Source organism: Protopterus annectens, chromosome 5.part1 (assembly GCF_019279795.1).
Source record: "Protopterus annectens isolate FY-2018-M chromosome 5.part1, PAN1.0, whole genome shotgun sequence".
In the NCBI taxonomy this organism is placed as follows: domain Eukaryota; kingdom Metazoa; phylum Chordata; order Ceratodontiformes; family Protopteridae; genus Protopterus; species Protopterus annectens.
Window position 1 is genome coordinate 256,738,947 of NC_056736.1, and position 25,464 is coordinate 256,764,410.

At 38.6% G+C, this 25,464-nt stretch overlaps 1 protein-coding gene across 1 annotated transcript in view; it reads right to left on the reverse strand.

The window, feature by feature from the left end:
- UBASH3A (ubiquitin associated and SH3 domain containing A) overlaps nucleotides 1–25,464 on the reverse strand; it is an 829,542-nt gene that overhangs the window by 377,510 nt on the left and 426,568 nt on the right. Inside the window, exon 5 of the mRNA XM_044072932.1 lies at nucleotides 23,710–23,879. Coding sequence (XP_043928867.1) covers nucleotides 23,710–23,879 — 170 coding nt within the window. The remainder of the gene's footprint in view (nucleotides 1–23,709; nucleotides 23,880–25,464) is intronic.

Consider the following 25,464-nt stretch of genomic DNA (forward strand, 5'->3'; position numbering starts at 1 on the left):
AATTAAAATGTACTCAATTTAGAGACATGCACGCGTGCATGTACACACGCACACACACACACACACACACACACACACACACACACACACACACACACACACACACACACACACACACATTATACTGTTAAAATATGATTTTTAGAGGAATAAAAATGAAGATATTGTTTAAAAGATCATTTTCTTTCTGTCTCTGGGAAAGGCCTAACTCAGGCATAACAGCAGCTTCATAACACAGTCACTGAACTTTGGGCTATTCTGACATCCAATCAATCAGCTGAAGGAAGTACTAAGTGCAATTCCAGAAGACATCTGGGCCATTGAGAAAACAATACATGAGTACCAGAAACTACACACCTTAAATATGTAGTCAAATGTGTCAGAACAGAATGAAGCTGAACCTGATTTGGGCACTCCTACTTTGAAGAAGCTACCTTGATATTTGCAATGCTACAGTTCCAACTAGATGACAGAAACTGTCAAATGAATTATATTCAGAAACTGTGAAAACTTAATGCAAAGAAGGACTAAATAGTGTAAGATTTATGGAAAGCTGTCTCAGGAAATGTGCCATTGTGGTCCAACCAACACAAATATAGAAGGCACATAGAGCAATGAACTGTAGACACTCTGAGTACTATTCCTTTATCACAGTTTTAACATTTAAAGCTTAATAGCTTGTACTAGGGCTAGCCTGACACCTTTGTTACTATAACCCAAAAGTATAATGTATTTTCAAACTGCTTTGAGAGTTAGACTCAGAAGAGAAGTGTTCTAAAAGACATGCACTTTCCATGATTAGCTCACTAGTATTATATGATATCTTCTTTTTGAAATCTATAAATGTGCCTTTTATATATGCAGTGTATGTGGTAACATGTATTTCTTTATGTCAATCAATTAAAAGATAACATTAACTATGTACTACACATGCCATGGGCTATTTACATTGATCTGAAACAATGTACGTATTTACAAGTAATTTTTAATAATGAAACATTTGGTCCTTTGAATCATACTTGACACTGGAATAGTATGTGCATACGTAGATACATAGAAATAGATATATACTGACATATATAGCTATCTCTCTCTCTCTCTCTCTCTATATATATATATATATATATATGTAGATATATATATTTATATAATATATATATATATATATATATATATATATATATATATTTATCCATATCTATCTATCTATCTATCTATCTATATATATATATATATATATATATAGAGAGAGAGAGAGAGAAAGAGGGAGTCTCTTCTTCTATTTTTTACTCTAGAACAGTCCATCTATATCTCTTTTTTCTATTTTAAACTGTGAAACAGTTTAAAAAGCTGTTTAGTTTCTACAATAATTTTCTATATTAGTTTTGTTTGACAGGACTGTTTACACTGGGGATGCAGTATTTTGGTAACAATTTTTGCAGGACCTCAACCTCACCTGGAGACATGACTTCAAAAGTCTCTATAACTGTCACAGTCTTCAGCTTCTTGCAACAGGACTGGATGTTGAACTGATGGGCCTTTGTGTATCTTTGAATCAGATGTAATTCCAAAGACATGTGTCTGGAACATTTCTCCCTGGGCCTGTGCTGAAAATGGGCTCTGTACCAGTCAGACTTTCCCGGTAAACAAATGTTAAATAAATAAAATTGTTTTGTAGAGCTGTCAGTGTTTTTTTTATTTTGCCTATACAGCTTTCCATCTTCTAAGCTATATATAATCTTGATATCTCTGCTCCAAAGCTATATTTTGCTGTAACAGACAATTTTGGGGGAAAGCCATCTCGGATATGTTAAGTATAACCTGTAGAACCCACTCTAGAAACCAATCTAATGTCTGTCTTCTTGTACTGGCACTTGTAGAACAACTGATTTTTTTTCTGGATCCAGTTTCAGACCCTATGATGTTAAAATAAGACGTATGTATTTCAGATGTTACTACTTTAATTTTACAACTGCTCTTATTTGGCTAAAAATGGTGCTATCTCTGTCTGTATAACAACTGTTATCAGTCTATTTACAAGCTGTTCGTTGTATTGTCTTACACTTAAAGATCATCACTTGTATTTAAATCACCTTCTAAGCTGGTGTTTACTTGGGTAACAGCTCTTTGAAATGCCTTTTGTGCTGACGAAGCACCATGCATAAGTCTATGGAACATTTACCTTCATAATGGTTTGCTACATGTACACAGGTTGTAGCTTGTTTTATCCAGCTTTATCTGCAAAATTCTGTGTCTGCGTTTAGCACTAAAACATTAGATGTTGGTATTCTTGATAACACTGTTTCCATCTGTAATGAAAGGGTATTGCTCTCTTTAATCATTTTACTTAGATCTTACAGTTCAAGACAAATTAAAGTGGTTTCTTTAAAATAGTAATTATACAAGTTATCCACTCTGTTGATGTTAACTAGTTCTTAATAGAACTTATGCTTTCTATTCTCTTCAATTTCTGTTTGATGTAGTTCTAAGCTACAGGTACTTTTCTAGAAACATGCATCACTGAAATCGCATCCATATGTAATTGAATGTGATATTCTCATTGGTCTATAAATAAATTAGCATAATCATGCAGGCTATGACTGCTCTGTCTATGCACTGTATCTGAACTGTCTCTGGGTTTTGTTAAAGTCCACATGCACTGTTTAGTTTCAGACTATGAATTAATTTTACCATTCCTAGTTTCTCACAAGTTTAAAATAACAGTTAATTTCTTTAAGTGTTTGAAAAGAACCTGTAGTTTCCATGTTATGTGTACATATTCATGACTTCTGATCCAGTTGTAACAGCCAGATTAAGTTAACAATATGTACATAGCTCTCTCTGCTCAGCATTTGCTAATTTCAATTGTATATTTGTATGGTTTTGTAAATGTATTATACTCATTACCTGTATCTATTTTAATCTAAATATTCTGTCCATTAATTCTCAGTATTTTCTTCAACAATCTATCACAGAGTCATGCTTCAGTGCTTCCCTGTATCAACTGTTTCTTATCAATACTAACAACCATACCTGCTTCTTTTTACAACTCCTTGTCTTATTTCAGTTTAACAACATGCAATGTCTTTTGAAAACATTTGTTTTTGCATTTATACATTTTTGATAAATCAATTTTCTAGCACAGAATCTGCAGGATTGATTAAAAGGTGGTCAGTGCTTCCTCTCATGTTTATAGCCACACCTACTGCAAGCATTAAAATAATGCAGACACTTTTGCTTGTATCTTGGATCCTTTACTGTTACAGTACATTGAACTTTTCTGATCTTTTCTTTGTTTCAATGCTTTTGAACCAGATTTCCTTTTAAAGATCTATGAGTGCTACTTGTACAGTCTGGTTTTACTTTTCTGTTTTGATTGATTATTTTAGTAATAGTTTATTCTACATCCATTCCTTTTTTACAGATAATCCTGTTAGCTTTTCACAAGTAATTTAATCTGATCTTCCCATATTCAAAGTTTTAATAAGGACAGGTCTCTGTCTCTTATAAGTCTGCCCATTGTATAATTTTTCCTTACACTATAATTTATTTTGTGAATTATTAAAGAATTTTACAACTCACCAGATTCATAGTCTTAGTCTCTGTTTTCAGTTCAGTAAACAGCAGCAGCCTTGGGTCAGCTGGTGCCCTAGGCAAAAGGGCTCCTCGGCACCCCCACCACCCAGGTGCCCCCATCCTGGTCTATCTACACCAAATAAATACTGGGAAAGTGCCCCTGCAACAGCGGTGCCCTAGGCAGCCGCCCAGTTGGCCTATGCCTAAGGCTGGCTATGTCAGTAACATAAATATCTACATTTGTTGTGAGACTAACCTTATACTCCTATAAACAACAGATTTGTAATAAAAGGTACATTCTTTTTAGACTGGTAATAGTTACTGATTTTTTCTCCTCTAAATTATGTTAAATTTATCTTTCTTCTCAGGAAAAGCAAAAAGTTAATCATTAATATGGCTTATTTTTAGCAATATGCAGGAAAGTTGCATTCTGAACCTTTTCAAAATTTTCAGCTAATCCACCTTACAGTGATGAATAAATCAAACTTCTGGATCTAAAGATTTTAGTTTTCAGTCAATTTTTTTCTAGAGAAAGCCATTCAGAATGGCACAGCTAATCAGTATTCCTAATGAGAATTAAATCCTTTTTCTTCCAAACACAAAAGCTCTCTAAAGAAACATATTCTTCAGTTCTGCAAACTTCCAATACTGTTAGGTATTTCACCAGACTGACACCTTGTCTGGTTAGAAAACTTAATAAATGACACACAGACACAATAGCTAGGGTTTGACTTCTTATACTTCAGCTGAATGTTCTTGAAGATCTGTGTATCACTTGACATGCAGATATTAAAGTTCATAGGTTCATAGGTTCATACTAGGCTATCTGCCCTAGGGCATTTATAAGCCTAGCCAGAGTGTGTGTGGCTTCTGCCACCCCTTGGAATGATAATACTGTGCCCATTTAGGGTTTAGTTTACTATGCCCCTGTCTAGTAGTGACCCCCGGGGTAAACCTACGATCTCCCATCCACTCGTCAAGATTTCTCTTGAAGAGAGTCAGTGAGGGGCTCTGCCTAACATGGACTGGGATTCTGTTCCAGAGTGTAGGGAGCCTCTGGGTTATGAATCTGTCCCTCCAGCATGTCCTATTTATTTCTGTGTTGAGGTTCAAATTTCTCACTCTCGTGGCTCTGGTGGATTTGGATTTTTTCAGGTGGAGCATGTCCATTAATTCCGGATTGGACATGGTCTTGTACGTCAGGCATAGATCTCCTCTGAGTAGGCGGTATGCGACTGAATAGAGCTGGAGTTTCTTCAGTCTGGCAGCATATGACATATGTTTGAGACCCTTGATCCTCTTGGTGAGGTACTTTTGGGGTCCTTCTAACTGCTGCAGGTGCTGGGTAAGGTACATACCAAATGGGGCATTGTACTCAATCATGGGCCTGATAAGGGAACAGTATAGGGGCACAATGACCTCTCTTGATCTAGATGTGAATCCTTTCATGATAAGGTGGGCAATATAGAAGGTCTTCCTAACCACTTTGGCAATGTGGGTGTCAAATGAGAGGTTACTGTCAACTTCGGTCCCTAGGTCCCTGATTACTTCTTCTGTAATTAATGGATTACCACCTATGTGGTAATTTGTGGGTACTTTGTTTTTCCCAAAGGGTATGACTATACATTTTTTCGCGTTCAGTTTAAGGCCATGGCTCTGGCACTAGTTTTCCGTTTCTGTGAGGCCTTTCTGAAGGATGCTAGTGTCTTCTGGAGTATCAATTATGGCACCCAGTTTGCAGTCATCTGTGAACTTTGTCAGCCACAATCCTCCTATGTTTGCTTGTACCTCTGAAAAATAAATGCCGAACAAGAGGGGTCCCAGGACTGAGCCCTGTGGGACACCACTTGTGACTGGCTTAGAGTCTGACATGGCTCCAGCAATTCTGTCCTTGTGGGTTCTGTCCTTTAGCCAGTTTGCAATCCATCTTATGACATATGGGTTTACATTTAAGCTGGTGAGCTTGTCTATTATGCCCGAGTGGGGTATTGTGTCGAAGGCTTTTTCAAGGTCAAGGTAAGCTGTGTGAACTGCCTTACCCTCATCAATGGCCTTAGTGACTGTTTCAAAAAAGCTGACCAGGTTCAAAAGGCAGGATCTGCCCTTAACAAAGCCGAATTGGGTAGGATCAAGTGTCTGTAGGTCCCCAATGTCTTTGTTTATGAGTTCCATAATGATCCTCTCCATAGCTTTGCAGACCAGGCTCATCAAGCTTATGGAGCGATAATTTCCAGGGTCTGTAGAAGTACCTCCTTTGTGAAGTGGAACCACTGTTGCTGTATGCCATTCTTTGGGTATGTATCCTGTAGTAAGGCTAAGATTAAACAGCAGCCTTATGTGCGAGTTTAGTTCCTCTTGGAGTTCATGTAGCACGCAACCTGGGACACTGTCTGGTCCCATTGATGCTGTGTTTTTAGCTTTGGAGAGGGCGGCTCTCACCTGGACATCTGTGATGTCAGGGAGGCTACATTCAGCTGGGATAGATATTTCTCCTTTTGGGGGAAGGGGGGGGGAGAAATTTGCACTGAACCTGTCTGCCAGTATGTTGGCAATATCTGTGGGTTCAGTGTATTTTTTGTCATTTTGAACTAACTCTGAGCATATCTGGGAGTTTCCACCCAGGTTTCTAACATAACTAAAGAAGGCCTTGTGATTATCTTTAGTGTCTTTTGTGATTTTTCTCTCAAAGTTGGCCTTGGATGATTTTATGAGTGATCATAGCTTTTGCTAGTACTGATCAGAGATGCCTTCCCTTTTTTGGGATTTTGCTCTGTCCTGTAGTAGCTTCCTCCTTCTGTTGTAAAGTTTGTTTATGGCTGGGGTCCACCAGACAGGACGCCTGCCTTTGGGGGAAAGGGTCTTGGTTTTATTTGGGATTGCATGATCTATGCATTCTTGAAGGTGTCCGTAGAAAGCGTTTATAAAGGATTCAGCGGCATGGGCTGTGGTTTCCACTGGCCCAGGGGTCTTGAAGGATACCACTTCAATCTTAAGAAGTGTGAAGTCAGCTTTTGAGAAGTTCCTCACTGTGGTCTTTTGTGCTGGGGGTGGGGGCGGGATGTGTATTTCCAGTGAGATTAGTTTATGGTCTGATCTCACCAGTGAGGGGTGTACTTCCGGTGTGGAGCATTGTGTCCCCATGTCTAGTATATTATCTCCTCTTGTGGGAGTGGTGACTAGTTGTCCCATCGCATTTGAGTTTATGAATTCTAGGAATCTTTGGGCTAGGGTGCTGGGGCTTGAGTAATGCTCCCAGTCTATGTTTGGGTAGTTGAAGTCTCCCAATATGATGGTATTTGGAGAGACATTCATACTCTCCAGTGTCTTCAGGAAGGCTGAGTGGGGTTCCTGAGTTTGTGAGGGTGGTCTGTAGCATGCTACAAACTGTAGGGCAGTTTTTCCTATGGTTAGTTGCACATGGATGGTCTCTGATGCTTCATGCGTTGCCACTAACCTGGAGGTGTGGGTGTCTTTGATGAATATGGACACTCCTACTCCCTTTGTGGTTCAGTCCAAGTTATGGGGCCAAAAAGCATGATATGAGGTATAACCTGGTAGTGCTGGGGTGCTCTCAGGAGCCTTGAACCAGGTTTCAGTCACTTCACAGACATCGATGCTCTCCATATTGAGGAGGGCTTCGAGAGCCTGCATCTTGAGGTTTAGACTTCTGGTGTTGAGCAGCATTACCCTTAGTTTTTTTCCACTTGTGTTTTCTAGGGAGGTGGGTTTGTCTTTTGAGCCTTGCCTAAAAAAGGCACTATGGGGGTGGCAAGAGCCTTTGCCAATATCCAGAAGCCTAGGGGTGACAGGTGCAAGCCATCCCTTGTGAAAAAGCATGGCTTGTCAAGCATGTCGTCCCAAGCAGACAGACATTGTATCCCCCCTAGAATGACACCAGTATTGAGCCAATTATTAAAGCTGATCATTTTGTCTTTGTACTGTGGCATCATTCTTGGTGAGGGTAAGATGCTGCTCATGGTCAGGGTTATACCGGCCTGGGATACATAATCAGAGAGCTCCTCTATGTCTCTTTTCATGTAGTCCAGGGAGGTACATCTCAGGTCATTCACGCCGGCATGGACAATGACTGAGTCATATTTGTACTTGCTTTGGAATGACCTGAGTGCTTGTGTTATGTGGTGGATTCTAGTGCCCGACAGGCAGCTTACTGTAACCTTTTCCTTGTTCAGTCTGGTGAGCGGGACGTCAGTGTGTCTGACTATAGAGTCACCTATTACACGTGTATCAGGCATGTTGTTTGGCCTTAAGGGCTGTGTCTGTTTGGCACACTGACTTTGAGAAATATGTGCTGCATGTGCTATGTTTTGAGGTAGTGGTTTATTGGATGTCTGCTTTGGAGGCCTCTGCTGTTTTGGTAGATTTTTAATTAGAGCCTCCGAGTATGTCTTTGTGGGTTTATGTGTTTGGTTTGCAGTTGTGTTTGGTCTATGTGAGACTGGGTTTGTGGTGTGTGTGGTTACCTTCTCCTCCTGACTGATCTTGCCAGTACTGAGTCGAGAGAGCTCAGCCTCCAGTTTGGCTATATAGTTGCATCTCTCACATATATTTATATTTGTTGGGAGGAGGAGAGGGTTGTCTGTGTACATGAGGCAGTTGTAACATTGCCTCAAGATTCCCAGATTCACCAGCTGAACTGGAGAGGATGCCAGTAATTGACCTCTCGACATGCTAGAATAGTGTAAGGGATTTCTGTGTAACTGAGTCAGAAAGGACCTAAAGGGAAATGGGTACTCAAGGGGATTGTAGGTGTATGTAGTGCTTTCTTTTGTTTAAGAGTGCTTTACCTGTGCAAAAATGCTTTAGGAGCAAGTGCTGGGCTTTTTAGATAGAGAATAGACTGATTTTATTGAAGGTAGAGTGGTTTTAAGGGAAAAACCGAAGGGCAGACTTGGCGGAGCCAGAAATAGTTTAAACTTGTTTAACCGGCACTGCGCTATGCGCACAATCGCGCAAAGCCGCGCAAAAGTGGATTTTTATACAGGGAACTTCAAAAGAACTAGAAATGGTCCAAAATGACCAATTACTACTAGATCTTGTGCTGAGGTCACTCCTTCAGGGACAGATAGGCTGCTCAAGGCTCCCCACTCCCACTGGTGAGCAAAGAAACTTCCTTCTATCCAAGTAAGGCAATGGGCAACACAGGAACTATCCCAAAGTCCAGAATACAGCAAAGCCTGTATAATGGACTATTCTAGTCAAGGAAAGGCAGGAAAACAAGGATATATATATATATATATATATATATATATATATATATATATATATATATATTTTTGTAAGAAAACTACAGAAAAATGCAGGGAAACAGCAGTATATTAAATGCACAGGCTAGCACACTTGAGTGGGCAGCCTCAACAGTTAAATTAAACAAACAAACTTTAACTTAAGTGCAGGTAATAAAAATGCTAAATACAGATAAAATAGCAGTTAAAACTTCGTTTACAGCAGGAAAAGAAGGTCGCACATGTAGAAACAGCAAGAATATACTTAAATCTGAAAAGTAGTCACTTTTTCAGTTCTCTGCTGCTAGCACCACTCTGCAGGACCACGAGGAGCTGTTGCTGAGTAGTATAGTCGAAAAAAAAATGCTCAGAGGTGGATTTTTATACAGGGAACTTCAAAAGAGCTAGAAATGGTCCAAAATGACCAATTACTAGTAGATCTTGTGCTGAGGTGACTCCTTCAGGGACAGATAGGCTGCTCAAGGCTCCCCACTCCCACTGGTGAGCAAAGAAACTTCCTTCTATCCAAGTAAGGCAATGGGCAACACAGGAACTATCCCAAAGTCCAGAATACAGCAAAGCCTGTATAATGGACTATTCTAGTCAAGGAAAGTTGGGAAAACAAGGATATATATATATTTTTTTTTTGTAAGAAAACTACAGAAAAAATGCAGGGAAACAGCAGTATATTAAATGCACAGGCTAGCACACTTGAGTGGGCAGCCTCAACAGTTAAATTAAACAATCAAACTTTAACTTAAGTGCAGGTAATAAAAACGCTAAATACAGATAAAATAACAGTTACAACTTCGTTTACAGCAAGAAAAGAAGGTAGCACAGGTAGAAACAGCAAAACTATACTTAAATCTGGAAAGTAGTCACTTTTTTCAGTTCTCTGCTGCTAGCACCACTCTGCAGGACCACGAGGAGCTGTTGCTGAGTAGTATAGTTGAAAAAAAAATGCTCAGAGGTGGATTTTTATACAGGGAACTTCAAAAGAGCTAGAAATGGTCCAAAACGACCAATTACTACTAGACCTTGTGCTGAGGTCACTCCTTCAGGGACAGATAGGCTGCTCAAGGCTCCCCACTCCCACTGGTGAGCAAAGAAACTTCCTTCTATCCAAGTAAGGCAATGGGCAACACAGGAACTATCCCAAAGTCCAGAATACAGCAAAGCCTGTATAATGGACTATTCTAGTCAAGGAAAGGTGGGAAAACAAGAATATTTTTTTGTAAGAAAACTACAGAAAAATGCAGGGAAACAGCAGTATATTAAATGCACAGGCTAGCACACTTGAGTGGGCAGCCTCAACAGTTAAATTAAACAAACAAACTTTAACTTAAGTGCAGGTAATAAAAACGCTAAATACAGATAAAATAGCAGTTAAAACTTCGTTTACAGCAAGAAAAGAAGGTCGCACAGGTAGAAACAGCAAAAATATACTTAAATCTGGAAAGTAGTCACTTTTTTCACTTCTCTGCTGCTAGCACCACTCTGCAGGACCAAGAGGAGCTGTTGCTGAGTAGTATAGTAAAAAAAATGCTTAGAGGCGGATTTTTATACAGGGAATTTCAAAAGAGCTAGAAATGGTCCAAAATGACCAATTACTACTAGACCTTGTGCTGAGATCACTCCTTCAGGGACAGAGAGGCTGCTCAAGGCTCCCCACTCCCATTGGTGAGCAAAGAAACTTCCTTCTATCCATGTAAGGCAATGGGCAACACAGGAACTATCCCAAAGTCCAGAATACAGCAAAGCCTGTATAATGGACTATTCTAGTCAAGGAAAGGTGGGAAAACAAGGATATTTTTTTTTTTTATGAAAACTACAGAAAACATGCAGGGAAACAGCAGTATATTAAATCCACAGGCTAGCACACTTGAGTGGGCAGCCTCAACAGTTAAATTAAACAAACAAACTTTAACTTAAGTGCAGGTAATAAAAAACGCTAAATACAGATAAAATTGTAGTTAAAACTTTGTTTACAGCAAGAAAAGAAGGTCGCACAGGTAGAAACAGCAAAGCTATACTTAAATCTGGAAAGTAGTTGCTTTTTACAGTTCTCTGCTGCTAGCACCACACTGCAGGACCACGAGGAGCTGTTGCTGAGTAGTGTAGTCGAAAAAAACGCTCAGAGGTGGATTTTTATACAGGGAATTTCAAAAGAGCTAGAAATGGTCCAAAACAACCAATTACTACTAGATCTTGTGCTGAGATCACTCCTTCAGGGACAGATAGGCTGCTCAAGGCTCCCCACTCTGACTAGTGAGCAAAGAAACTTCCTTCTATCCAAGTAAGGCAATGGGCAACACAGGAACCATCCCAAAGTCCAGAATACAGCAAAGCCTGTATAATGAACTATTCTAGTCAAGGAAAGGCGGGAAAACAAGGATATTTTTTTTTTTTTTTTTTTTGTAAGAAAACTACAGAAAAATGCAGGGAAACAGCAGTATATTAAATGCACAGGCTAGCACACTTGAGTGGGCAGCCTCAACAGTTAAATTAAACAAACAAATGTTAACTTAAGTGCAGGTAATAAAAATGCTAAATACAGATAAAATAGCAGTTAAAACTTCGTTTACAGCAAGAAAAGAAGGTTGCACAGGTAGAAACAGCAAAAATATACTTAAATCTGGAAAGTAGTCACTTTTTCAGTTCTCTGCTGCTAGCACCACTCTGCAGGACCACGAGGAGCTGTTGCTGAGTAGTATAGTCAAAAAAAAAACACTCAGAGGTGGATTTTTATATAGGGAACTTCAAAAGAGCTAGAAATGGTCCAAAACGACCAATTACTACTAGATCTTGTGCTGAGGTCACTCCTTCAGGGAGAGATAGGCTGCTCAAGGCTCCCTACTCCCACTGGTGAGCAAAATAAACTTCCTTCTATCCAAGTAAGGCAATGGGCAACACAGGTACTATCCCAAAGTCCAGAATACAGCAAAGCCTGTATAATGGACTATTCTAGACAAGGGAAGGTGGGAAAACAAGGATATTTATTTTTTTGTAAGAAAACTACAGAAATATGTAGGGAAACAGCAGTATATTAAATGCACAGGCTAGCACACTTGAGTGGGCAGCCTCAACAGTTAAATTAAACAAACAAACTTTAACTTAAGTGCAGGTAATAAAAATGCTAAATACAGATAAAATAGCAGTTAAAACTTCGTTTACAGCAAGAAAAGAAGGTCACAGGTAGAAACAGCAAAAATATACTTAAATCTGGAAAGTAGTCACTTTTTCAGTTCTCTGCTGCTAGCACCACTCTGCAGGACCACGAGGAGCTGTTGCTGAGTAGTATAGTCGAAAAAAAATGCTCAGAGGCGGATTTTTATACAGGGAACTTCAAAAGAGCTAGAAATGGTCCAAAACGACCAATTACTACTAGATCTTGTGCTGAGGTCACTGCTTCAGGGACAGATAGGCTGCTCAAAGCTCTCCACTCTGACTAGTGAGCAAAGAAACTTCCTTCTATCCAAGTAAGGCAATGGGCAACACAGGAACTATCCCAAAGTCCAGAATACAGCAAAGCCTGTATAATGGACTATTCTAGTCAAGGAAAGGTGGGAAAACAAGGATATTTTTTTTTTGGTAAGAAAACTACAGAAAAATGCAGGAAAACAGCAATATATTAAATGCACAGGCTAGCACACTTGAGTGGGCAGCCTCAACAGTTAAATTAAACAAACAAACTTTAACTTAAGTGCAGGTAATAAAAACGCTAAATACAGATAAAATAGCAGTTAAAACTTCGTTTACAGCAAGAAAAGAAGGTTGCACAGGTAGAAACAGCAAAAATATACTTAAATCTGGAAAGTAGTCACTTTTTTCAGTTCTCTGCTGCTAGCACCACTCTGCAGGACCACGAGGAGCTGTTGCTGAGTAGTATAGTTGAAAAAATAAACGCTCAGATGCGGATATTTATGCAGGGAACTTCAAAAGAGCTAGAAATGGTCCAAAACAACCAATTACTACTAGATCTTGTGCTGAGGTCACTCCTTCAGGGACAGATAGGCTGCTCAAGGCTCCCCACTCCCACTGGTGAGCAAAGAAACTTCCTTCTATCCAAGTAAGGCAATGGGCAACACAGGAACTATCCCAAAGTCCAGAATACAGCAAAGCCTGTATAATGGACTATTCTAGTCAAGGAAAGGTGGGAAAACAAGGATATATATATTTTTTTTTCTAAGAAAACTACAGAAAAATGCAGGTAAACAGCAGTATATTAAATGCACAGGCTAGCACACTTTAGTGGGCAGCCTCAACAGTTAAATTAAACAAACAAACTTTAACTTAAGTGCAGGTAATAAAAATGCTAAATACAGATAAAATAGCAGTTAAAACTTTGTTTACAGCAAGAAAAGAAGGTTGCACAGGTAGAAACAGCAAAAATATACTTAAATCTGGAAAGTAGTCACTTTTTTCACTTCTCTGCTGCTAGCACCACTCTGCAGGACAATGAGGAGCTGTTGCTGAGTAGTATAGTCGAAAAAAATGCTCAGAGGTGGATTTTTATACAGGGAACTTCAAAAGAGCTAGAAATGGTCCAAAACGACCAATTACTACTAGATTTTGTGCTGAGGTCACTCCTTCAGGGACAGATAGGCTGCTCAAGGCTCCCTCTTCCCACTGGTGAGCAAAGAAACTTCCTTCTATCCAAGTAAGGCAATGGGCAACACAGGAACTATCCCAAAGTCCAGAATACAGCAAAGCCTGTATAATGGACTATTCTAGTCAAGGAAAGGTGGGAAAACAAGGATATTTTTTTTTTGTAAGAAAACTACAGAAAAATGCAGGGAAACAGCAGTATATTAAATGCACAGGCTAGCACACTTGAGTGGGCAGCCTCAACAGTTAAATTAAACAAACAAACTTTAACTTAAGTGCAGGTAATAAAAACGCTAAATATAGATAAAATAGCAGTTAAAACTTTGTTTACAGCAAGAAAAGAAGGTTGCACAGGTAGAAACAGCAAAAATATACTTAAATCTGGAAAGTAGTTGCTTTTTCAGTTCTCTGCTGCTAGCACCACTCTGCAGGACCACGAGGAGCTGTTGCTGAGTAGTATAGTCGAAAAAACGCTCAGAGGTGGATTTTTATACAGGGAATTTCAAAAGAGCTAGAAATGGTCCAAAACAACCAATTACTACTAGATCTTGTGCTGAGATCACTCCTTCAGGGACAGATAGGCTGCTCAAGGCTCCCCACTCCCACTGGTGAGCAAAGAAACTTCCTTCTATCCAAGTAAGGCAATGGGCAACACAGGAACCATCCCAAAGTCCAGAATACAGCAAAGCCTGTATAATGAACTATTCTAGTCAAGGAAAGGCGGGAAAACAAGGATATTTATTTTTTTGTAAGAAAACTACAGAAATATGTAGGGAAAAAGCAGTATATTAAATGCACAGGCTAGCACACTTGAGTGGGCAGCCTCAACAGTTAAATTAAAGAAACAAATGTTAACTTAAGTGCAGGTAATAAAAATGCTAAATACAGATAAAATAGCAGTTAAAACTTCGTTTACAGCAAGAAAAGAAGGTTGCACAGGTAGAAACAGCAAATATATACTTAAATCTGGAAAGTAGTCACTTTTTCAGTTCTCTGCTGCTAGCACCACTCTGCAGGACCATGAGGAGCTGTTGCTGAGTAGTATAGTCGAAAAAAAAACACTCAGAGGCGGATTTTTATACAGGGAACTTTAAAAGAGCTAGAAATGGTCCAAAACGACCAATTACTACTAGATCTTGTGCTGAGGTCACTCCTTCAGGGAGAGATAGGCTGCTCAAGGCTCCCCACTCCCACTGGTGAGCAAAGAAACTTCCTTCTATCCAAGTAAGGCAATGGGCAACACAGGAACTATCCCAAAGTCCAGAATACAGCAAAGCCTGTATAATGGACTATTCTAGACAAGGGAAGGTGAGAAAACAAGGAAATTTATTTTTTTGTAAGAAAACTACAGAAATATGTAGGGAAACAGCAGTATATTAAATGCACAGGCTAGCACACTTGAGTGGGCAGCCTCAACAGTTAAATTAAACAAACCAACTTTAACTTAAGTGCAGGTAATAAAAATCGCTAAATACAGATAAAATAGCAGTTAAAACTTTGTTTACAGCAAGAAAAGAAGGCCGCACAGGTAGAAACAGCAAAAATATACTTAAATCTGGAAAGTAGTCACTTTTTCAGTTCTCTGCTGCTAGCACCACTCTGCAGGACCACGAGGAGCTGTTGCTGAGTAGTATAGTCGGAAAAAAAAAAACGCTCAGAGGCGGATTTTTATACAAGGAGCTTCAAAAGAGCTAGAAATGGTCCAAAATGACCAATTACTACTAGATCTTGTGCTGAGGTCACTGCTTCAGGGACAGATAGGCTGCTCAAAGCTCTCCACTCTGACTAGTGAGCAAAGAAACTTCCTTCTATCCAAGTCAGGCAATGGGAAGCACAGGAACCATCCCAAAGTCCAGAATACAGCAAAGCCTGTATAATGGACTATTCTAGTCAAGGAAAGGTGAGAAAACAAGGATATTTTTCTTTATTGGTAAGAAAACTACAGAAAAATGCAGGGAAACAGCAGTATATTAAATGCACAGACTAGCACACTTGAGTGAGCAGCCTCAACAGTTAAATTAAACAAATGAATTTTAACCTAAGTGCAGGTAATAAAAACGCTAAATACAGATAAAATAGGTGTTAAAACTTCGTTTACAGCAAGAAAAGAAGGTCACACAGATAGAAACAGCAAAAATATACTTAAATCTGGAAAGTAGTCACTTTTTTCAGTTCTCTGCTGCTAGCACCACTCTGCAGAACCACGAGGAGCTGTTGCTGAGTAGTATAGTTGAAAAAAATGCTCAGGGGAGGATTTTTATACAGGTAACTTCAAAAGTGCTAGAAATGGTCCAAAATGACCAATTACTACTAGGTCTTCTGCTGAGGTCACTCCTTCAGGGACAGATAGGCTGCTCAAGGCTCCCCACACCCACTGGTGAGCAAAGAAACTTCCTTCTATCCAAGTAAGGCAATGGGCAACACAGGAACTATCCCAAAGTCCAGAATACAGCAATGCCTGTATATTGTACTATTCTAGGCAAGGAAATGCAGGAAAACAAGGATATTTTATTTTTTGTAAGAAAACTACAGAAAAATGCAGGGAAACAGCAGTATATTAAATGCACAGGCTAGCGCACTTGAGTGGGCAGCCTCAACAGTTAAATTAAACAAACAAACTTTAACTTAAGTGCAGGTAATAAAAACGCTAAATACAGATAAAATAGCAGTTAAAACTTTGTTTACAGCAAGAAAAGAAGGTTGCACAGGTAGAAACAGCAAAAATATACTTAAATCTGGAAAGTAGTCGCTTTTTTCAGTTCTCTGCTGCTAGCACCACTCTGCAGGATTAAGAGGAGCTGTTGCTGAGTAGTATAGTTGAAAAAAAATGTCAGAGGTGGATTTTTATACAGGGAACTTCAAAAGAGCTAGAAATGGTCCAAAATGACCAATTACTACTAGATCTTGTGCTGAGGTCACTCCTTCAGGGACAGATAGGCTGCTCAATGCTCCCCACTCCCACTGGTGAGCAAAGAAACTTCCTTCTATCCAAGTAAGGCAATGGGCAACACAGGATCTATCCCAAAGTCCAGAATACAGCAAAGCCTGTATAATGGACTATTCTAGACAAGGAAAGGCAGGAAAACAAGGATATTTTTTTTTTGCAAGATAACTACAGAAAAACTGCAGGGAAACAGCAGTATATTAAATGCACAGGCTAGCACACTTGAGTAGGCAGCCTCAACAGTTAAATTAAACAAACAAACTTTAACTTAAGTGCAGGTAATAAAAATGCTAAATACAGATAAAATAGCAGTTAAAACTTTGTTTACAGCAAGAAAAGAAGGTTGCACAGGTAGAAACAGCAAAAATATACTTAAATCTGGAAAGTAGTCGCTTTTTTAAGTTCTCTGCTGCTAGCACCACTCTGCAGGACCATGAGGAGCTGTTGCTGAGTAGTATAGTCTGTACACACATTTATAATCATTTGCCTTCTACCTCTCTGAACACAAAAAGGGGTTGACGCAAGTATTAAGTCTTCTTCACCATACTCCTGGACTGTGGAGGATTACAGGGTTCCATTCTGGGCCCTCTTCTCTTCACCATGGCTATGCTGCCATTGGTTGATCCTATCAGGAGATGACACTGGTAATATAATTGCTCTGCTGTTGACATGCAGCTTGATGTTTCTTACCCTTAGCATTTATGGCAGTCATGAATTCCTTATAGACTGTCTTAACTATATGCACTAGTGAATGGTTAGCAATAAGCTTAATCTCAGTACAACTAAGATGGCTACCATAGGTATATATTCCACACTCCGAAATTTGAATCTTCTGTCCTTGAACCCTATATTATCTCTGAAGTTGATAGGCTTGACTTTGTGTCTAAGATACATGATCTCACAGTCATTTTAAAGGACGAGGAATTAGTGGATGTAAAATCTCTACACCTTCAGCAAAAGAATATAACCCTGATTAGGCACTTCTCAATGACACTGGTGGCATTGTGTATACCCTGATTTCTTCAGGGCTTGACTTTTGCAACTCCCAGTACATGGGCTTCAAAACCATTAATGGTTTCACATGTATCTACTACAAATCTTTGCTTCTCATTCACTGACCAGAATGTCTCATTGTCAACATTTCAAACCATTTATTTAAAGGTTTTATTTAGACCATCGTGATATGGGTCCACCCTACTTAAAGCAGCTACTTGTGCCTTACTGTCCTATCTGCAGCCTCCTCTTTGCCACATAAGGTGTGCTAGTAGCTCTAAGAGTGCACTGAGATGTGTTGTTTCATTTATCAGCACACCTCCTATTTCCTATGTGGATTTGGGAGATAGCATTTTTCACTGATTTTAAGGTGCACTTTAAGCCTCACTTATTAGAACTTGCATTTTAATGCCATTACCCTTCTTTTCCATCTCACTAATCTAAACTCATTCTTCTTGTACTATTGTATTACCTTATTTACTCTTTCATACACTAGGACTTGGGCTATAAATACTTAAATTAATTTGAACTTGAACCTTCTTCTCAGTTTATAAGAACAAAGGCACTCAAACCTTTGCTTTTTGATATGCGGTATTCAATAAATGTATTTGTCTGGAGCTTCTGGTCATTATTTCCTTCCAGAAGTATTCTCCTGTAGAGAGCAGGGACACTGGTTTTCAGTCTCTAGCAGTCATTCATGCCCTAGTCATCAATAGGGAACAGAGAATGAATATAGGACTTTTCACTCTTGATCCTCTTCTTTCAGAAGACCTGTTACCAGCATCCACTCTTCTGATGATTGCACTGTGCTTGTTCAGACATCATTAGCTGCACTATGCCACTCTGAAGGAGCTTATGCATAGTGTGTGACTTTCATTCAACTCCATTAACAAGGTTCTCTATCCATCTCCAAAGGTAAATAACAATATCCAATGTACTAGTAAGGAACAGATCATGGAGATAATTAAACATTTTCTTGGTTTAGTACCAGCCTGTTTCTGACACCAAGCAACGGATAGGTAGTTCAGCCTTCAGTGTACTACAGCTTTCTTCATATGATTTTATTGACTATATCCTAAGGAATACTCCAAGGTTCAGGTGTATATTTTAGTAAACATCCATTACTTTCTTTACAGAGACATCTTAATACCTGGCAAGACATCACTAAAGATGCCTCCTGACAGTCATCAGAATGAAGTGATTGACTCACTGCATTTACAGCAACATGATTTTATTAGCTGAATTTGGTATTGTATAGATAAAGCAGTCCTGTATTACCCATTATGATAAACTGGATACTGTATAAATGCTTGATGACTTAATGCTGTATAAATGCCTAAATGACTTTACAAATGATTTCTAAACTCCCATCTTGATTACAGATACAGATCATATGATTGTCTAAAGATGTACTGCAAAGCATAGGTATAATATCAGAAAGTATCATGATCATAGAGGAACTGGACAGCAATTAGTCTCAGTGATATTATAGACTCCATCAAGGTGGGAGCGCCACAGGAACAGACCCATAAAGGTACAAAGGGACTGGAAGAGTGAAAAAGCAGCAACACATATCCACTAGGCACATTTCACCTGTGGGACATCTACATGTAACATTTGATAAAACTTTGGACAGACACCCAACTTTATAATCATTCTTAGTGTATACAGTTATCCTAAGATAAATGTAATGCTAGGTGTCATTTTGTCCTTTAAACCTCTTTCAGTCACACTTGTTAATAGTGATTTACAAGTTTCAAACTTTAGTACTTTAAATCTATAGCTTGTTTCTTTAATACAGTTTCCAAACACTAAATATACTTCACCAACTCTAAAAAAAAAAAAAAAAAAAAAAAATTATAAAAGTGTAACTAGGCAACCCAACAGGAGATAAGCAAGCTCCCTTTCCCATTTACCTATTCATTCCAGTGAGACTGATTGTATTGTATCCCACTTTCATCTTCCATGTTTGTAGAGACTTTCCTCATATCACACAACTGAAATAAATTAGCTTTCAAGCTGTGAAACAAAACTTTTATTTTTCAACAAGTCTTTTCTCCTAAAATTATTATTAGTCTTTATTTTAATGAGAGAAAAGAGTTAGATGACATCACAGCAGTGTATTTCTCTTATTTCATCTGGCATTCTTACATAACCACTCTCTACCTTTTGTTCCTTCCATGTAAGAGCTATATTCATTGTATTCCTTGCTGTGTCCTAAATTCTCTCTACTATTTTTGAGCCCCTCCTCTTCATCTCTGGGCTTGTCCCTTAAGTCTAATTATTCACCTAATACTCCCTCATGCTCAGGCTACTTTCTGGAATTGAAAAATCCAAATTCTTTAACACCAGTTAGGAGGAACACTTGTGACATTATCTGGCAGAACAAAGGAAACATCAATTTTCTCAGTCTGCATTCTTTTACAACTACCATGAACTGTGCTGTTAGCTTTCTAGAGGGAAGTGGGTAGTTAGGATTTTTTTTTTAATCTCTTAACTCCCACATTTATACATTTTACTTACCTCCCCATGTATGAAAACATTGATAATTCAATGTATATGTTTGAAATAGTCTGAGGCTGACTTGGCATATGCAGTCTATGGACCTTCTCAACTTTATTGTGTGTATCATATAACTCAGTCCAATTAGGCCATTTACCTTGCATATATAAAACATGGTCCATTCCTTCTTCTTTCTTAGGTACCCCAATAGTTTCCATGTTCTTTCTATGTGCTTGGTCTTCTGTATCTACCTGTCTCTCTTTCAGAATCTCCACTTTGTTCAATAGCGGATAATACTTCACTTTCAAATCGGTGTGTGCTCCCTTTACATCTCATTAATGGTCTGCATACGACTCATAGCAAGTGGCATTTCTAATCTATGCACCTCCTCCTTAGTGATATATTCCAGCAGTTGTGTATTATTTCACTTTAAATACATCTCTCACATGTCCCAGGAGAGCCTCTACCATTGCCTCATGCATGCCCATATGCTTACAGTCTGGAGATTGTCATGTGCTTATCATCTTTATTTACTGGGCTGCTGACATGCTCATTTTCTTTTTGCTTTTCGTTTTCTTTCATTGTAGTCATGTAAATCACCCTGCATTTCTAACTCCTTCTCCCTCTTGAACATTTTATTTTAATTCACTAATAAAACATAACCCGTAGAGTAACCAAAGAGCATGTCTTCTCCCTAGAGCACCATCAATGGAAGTTATTATGCAACCACTTTGAAGCTAGTGAATTATTATTGCACAGAATATTTATGTGCCATTATCTGAAGACTTCTTTCCTTGTAGTAAGTCCAACTTACAGCAATGTTATGAGAGACCATACAGACCATGTTCTGTTAACTTATTCACAACAACACTGTGGAGTTTATAACTTGCATTAATATATTAGGCATATATATGTGTTGCTGTCCTTGCAGTGTCTTGGATATTGGTGTGATAGCTCAGCATTTAAAGATGAGATTTCTGAAACGTAGAAAAAGAACAGGGATATTTGTAATATTGTAGACATGTATATTTTGGAGAAGTATGTCTCAAGTGTTAACGTACCTTAAATTGATATATAAACATGGAAGGGGTGATTCAGATTGTTCAATGTGCAGTAAGGGAAAGAGAAGTACTTTTAAACATTCAGAGTGGTTATACCAACAGGAACTCATTTATGTTCATTTAATGCAAGATATTTTATAGTGTACCTTTGGGTTATTTGTGATTGGTTTATACTTCAAACATACAAAAACTAAACAGTTGTAAATATGTAACTAACTTAACCCTTATAATTTATTGAACTGCATCACATTGGATACCATTGTTGCCTCACAGCAAGAGGTTTCCTGGTCCAAAGACATGCAGTAGGTGGATTGGAAACTCAAAATTGGCCATAAGTATGAGTGTGCGTATATGTGTGTGGTGTAAAACTACAACCGCAGCAGGGCTAGCCACTCAGCAGTGTGAAACTTGGTTCTATTTATTTATTTATTTAAGTTTGATGACCGGGGAAGTCCACATGGCCATAAAGAGTCTGTTTTCAGTGGAGGCCCAGGGAGAAAAGCTCCAAATATTGCAAGTTACATATTGCATGTTACAAAAGAATAACAAAGATTTGTACAGAACAATTAAAACATTTACAGAAATATAATACATTATGTAATAAGCTTTTAGTGAGTTAACATTTAAACAGAAGGTTACTAGCCCTTTTGGAGGTTGGGTAAACTGAACATTTGCCGAAAAAGACATTTTTGTCAAATAAGCTCTTTGTAAGTGAACATTAAACAAGTAGCTTTGCAGGTTAGGTGGACCATTTTGCATGGAGAGGGTACAAGAAAATTTGATTATGGAAAGTATAGTACATTAGATTGCAGAGAGAAAATCAGTCCCTGGTAGGGAGGACTTAATCCCGGTCCATGTGAGATGAGACTGTTTTAGGTTGAGATGAAGCAATAGAATTGGTAAATGGTTATGATTTCAGTGCAGGGTAGAAAGAGATGGGGTGGAGAGGGGTTTATGTTGGAGCGTGACATGGGCATTCCCATTTGGCTGATAGATGAGAGAATAGCCGAGATTTGAAATTGGTATGGTTTGGAAGGTTGCAAAGGTGGGGGAGGGGGAGACAGTTCCACTGCTTAGCTAAGGAGTAGGACAGTAGTAGATGGCCAGGAGGTCATGCTGGTTTGTGGACCTGAAGGAGATTTTGGTTTGTGGATCTGAGTTGGTGGTTGGTTATATAGGGTTTTAAGGATGTAGTGAGAGATGGGCAGTTTGTGTGTTTAAAGATGAGCTTGTGGGCAATGGTGAGTTGTAGGTAACGGAGGTAGTTGAGGAGTTCAAGCCAATTGAGGGTGAGGAGGGAGTGGCAGTGGCAGGATGATTTTTTTGAATTGGTTGCAAATTTGCAGATCTTGTGATAGCAGGTTTCAAGTTTGGAGGTGGAGATTTGTGAACAAAGGGGCACCATACATCAAGGAGGGGAGCAGGAAGGTGGATGCCAGGGTTTGATGGGTAGAGGGGCTGAGGACACGGTTGTGTCTGTAGAGGAGACCTGTCTTTTGGTGTTTTTTTTTTTGATTGTGGAGTGGATGTGGGTATCACATTTTAGTTCATCATCAATGATGATGCCGAGAAGCTTGGTGGTGGGAACGATTTCAAGGGGGGTATTGTTCTGGCTCTGTACGGTGAATGAGGTTTTGTCAATAATAGTATTTTTGGTAGGGGAATAAATCATTAGTTTGGTTTTATTTGCATTTAGAGCTAAGTGGTTGGACTGCATCTAGGTTTCGGTTGTGGAGAAGGCTAATTGGGTTTTTGCAAGGAGTTCAAAAGGTGAGAAGGCTGAGCAGATGATAGTCGAGTTGTCTGCATATTGGATGATGGATGACTCTGGGATGGAGTGGTGAAAGTTGTTAATAAACAGGTTAAAGAGTAGAGGGCCAAGAACAGAACCTTGAGGGATGCCTGTGGGGCTAGAGAGGAAGGGGGAGGTAGAAGTTTTCCATTGGACAGCTTGTTGGTGGTTGGACAGGTAGCTGGAAAACCAGGCTATGGTGGAGGGAGAGAGATGTAGGGTGGAAAGTTGGGATATGAGTAGGGTGTGGGAGATGGTGTCAAAGGCATTTGACAAATCTAGGGATAGTGTAGATAAAAATTTGCCTGAGTCTCATTCGGTGTTGATGGCTCTAGATGATTGCCACTGTTGAAGTGATACACCAACCACATGTGCAAAAATGGGAAAAGGGGGTGTAGATGGATGAATGGATGGATGGAATTTATTGAACTGCTAGAGGCTCCTGTAAATTTAATGCATCTTTAAGTATAGCAAGAAATTAATTTTTCACAAATAATTGATTAATTGCTTGCTGTCATTGGTTAATCATGTGTATATTTTACTAACTCCACATTTCTTTATTTTGTTCTCTAATTGTAGTGTTAAAATATTTAAGAGACTACTGTGGTTATCAATCTGTTATCAATATCTAGCTGTTATTACATTTTGCTTTTTTAGTAACTATATCTCACCAGTATGGTGGCCAGTTGCAGTCATTATTGTTGAAAACATTCTGTTTTATTGTGCTTGTAGTAAATGCTGATTGGCTTTGCCCAGTTGCATAATGCAGTTTTCAAACATAAACAATTAAATAAATGTATATTTATTTTAAGGAATAAGATTTAATTTTTCAGCAGGACTTTTGATATTTAAGTGGTGGTCTTAATGCATGCTGTATAACACTTGAAATGTTGTAGGTCAGGCCTGTTACAGGAAAATGAATACACTGGAGAATCTGTCTGACCTTTTTTATTGTATGTTAAATATTGTAATAAGACAATGATGCTGTACCTGATAGTGTACAAATCGCATGTCTCTAGAATAAAGTGCAGCCATCCACTGGCACTGGAGTTTGGGGTTCACTGAGCCAGCAAGGTTTTCCAGTAATTTCTGGTTGAGTGGATGAAACTTGTGAGCCATTGTGAGATGAATTTGCTTGGTAGATGGTTTTATTTGGCACTCTGTGAATAAAATGCAAACAATAAAACAGCTGTTAATATTTGTTAGAGAATATCTTACAATTAATTAAATCAAAATGAACTGCCTGTTGATATCAAATGCAAATATGGCTCACAAGCTTTAGTTTTATTTATTGTTTGTGGGATAGTGCCATTGGGGAAAAGAGTGCTTTTTTCTCATAAATTATCTAGACATCAAAATTATTTTCAGCATATATATAATAATCTAGATGGATAGACAACCTTAGCTGTAGAATCAGCTGTTTCATTTTGAAAGTAAGTTAAGCAAATGTCATAGGTGTTAGCAATGCATGAAAGCTTAGTGGTTCAGAAGGACAATCCCTTCAATATGATGTTGGAAAAATTAAAAATTTGTGTGGCAGGTACTTTAGTTCATATACCAATACTGACTACACATTGCAGAATGGGTAGTGTCTTAAAGTACTGTCTTTAAAGTAATCTTCACAGATTAATAAAGTTGACAAGGCAAAGCCAGTCATGGGTTCATAGGAGATTAGCAGGATAATGGCTCAACAGCCCTTATAAACCTAGCCAGTTTTACCTAGATTTTCCCCAAGGGGAAAGTTAACAAGGGCCAGCAAGAAGGATTTTGGCTATTTTTACAGATCACCTCTGTCCATAAGAGACATGGGCACCACCCCAGGAGTGAATGTGGGATTTCCCATCAATTGGTCAAGATTGCACTTGAAGATCATCAGGGAAGGGGTCTGCTTTGTGTTAATAGGACTATAACCACCTTGAAAGTTCCCACTGTGAAAGTGTACCTTCTGCAAAGAAGTTCAGGCATGTGATTAAAATATAGGTAGCCATCCAATCATCAGGGGTTGACTTAAAGGAAACAATGGTGTAATTTCTATATGCAATAGATAACTATTAAAGAGAATAGGGAAGAATTAGTTATAGAAGAATTAGTTATTTATTTATTGAAGCTTGAGTGTTTCTGGAGCATTTGTTAGATGAAAGATATTAAGGAGTGTTGAGTCTTTAACAGTATGGAATGCAAGACACAAATTACTGTACAGTAGTCTGCAAGAAACAGAATATAAGGACAAATCTTCCTTGAAAAGGTTGGTAGGGTAGTTATTGGCAAGGCTCACATGGCCTTGGGATTTATAAACTTGTATTTCCTATGATTTCTATGATTCAAGCCTGTTTTGGTAGTAGGTGGTCTTAAGTTAAGAGACATTTTCAGTTAGGAACCTCTGGGGTCTTTCTATCTGTGTGATGTGTTTGGTCAGATACATACACACATGGGCATTGTATTCTATAATTGGTCTGATTAGGGTAGTGCATAATGGTATGATATCTTGTTTTTACCTTTAAGATACCTTTAGTTTTGAATCTCGGATGATTATATCAGTCTGGAGTTGGGCACTATCTATACTATAAGGTCAAAATTTCCCAGATTTTGGAGGGATACCCTAATTTATTTTCAAACTTTTGCTCTATTCGTCCTTGAACTGGAACTTATTTAGAGAATATTTAAGTTAGTAATACTAGTATTTAAAAAGAGTTCCTAATGTAGGACCTTTTCCTAATTATTTTCTTGTTTTGTCCTTAATTGTGA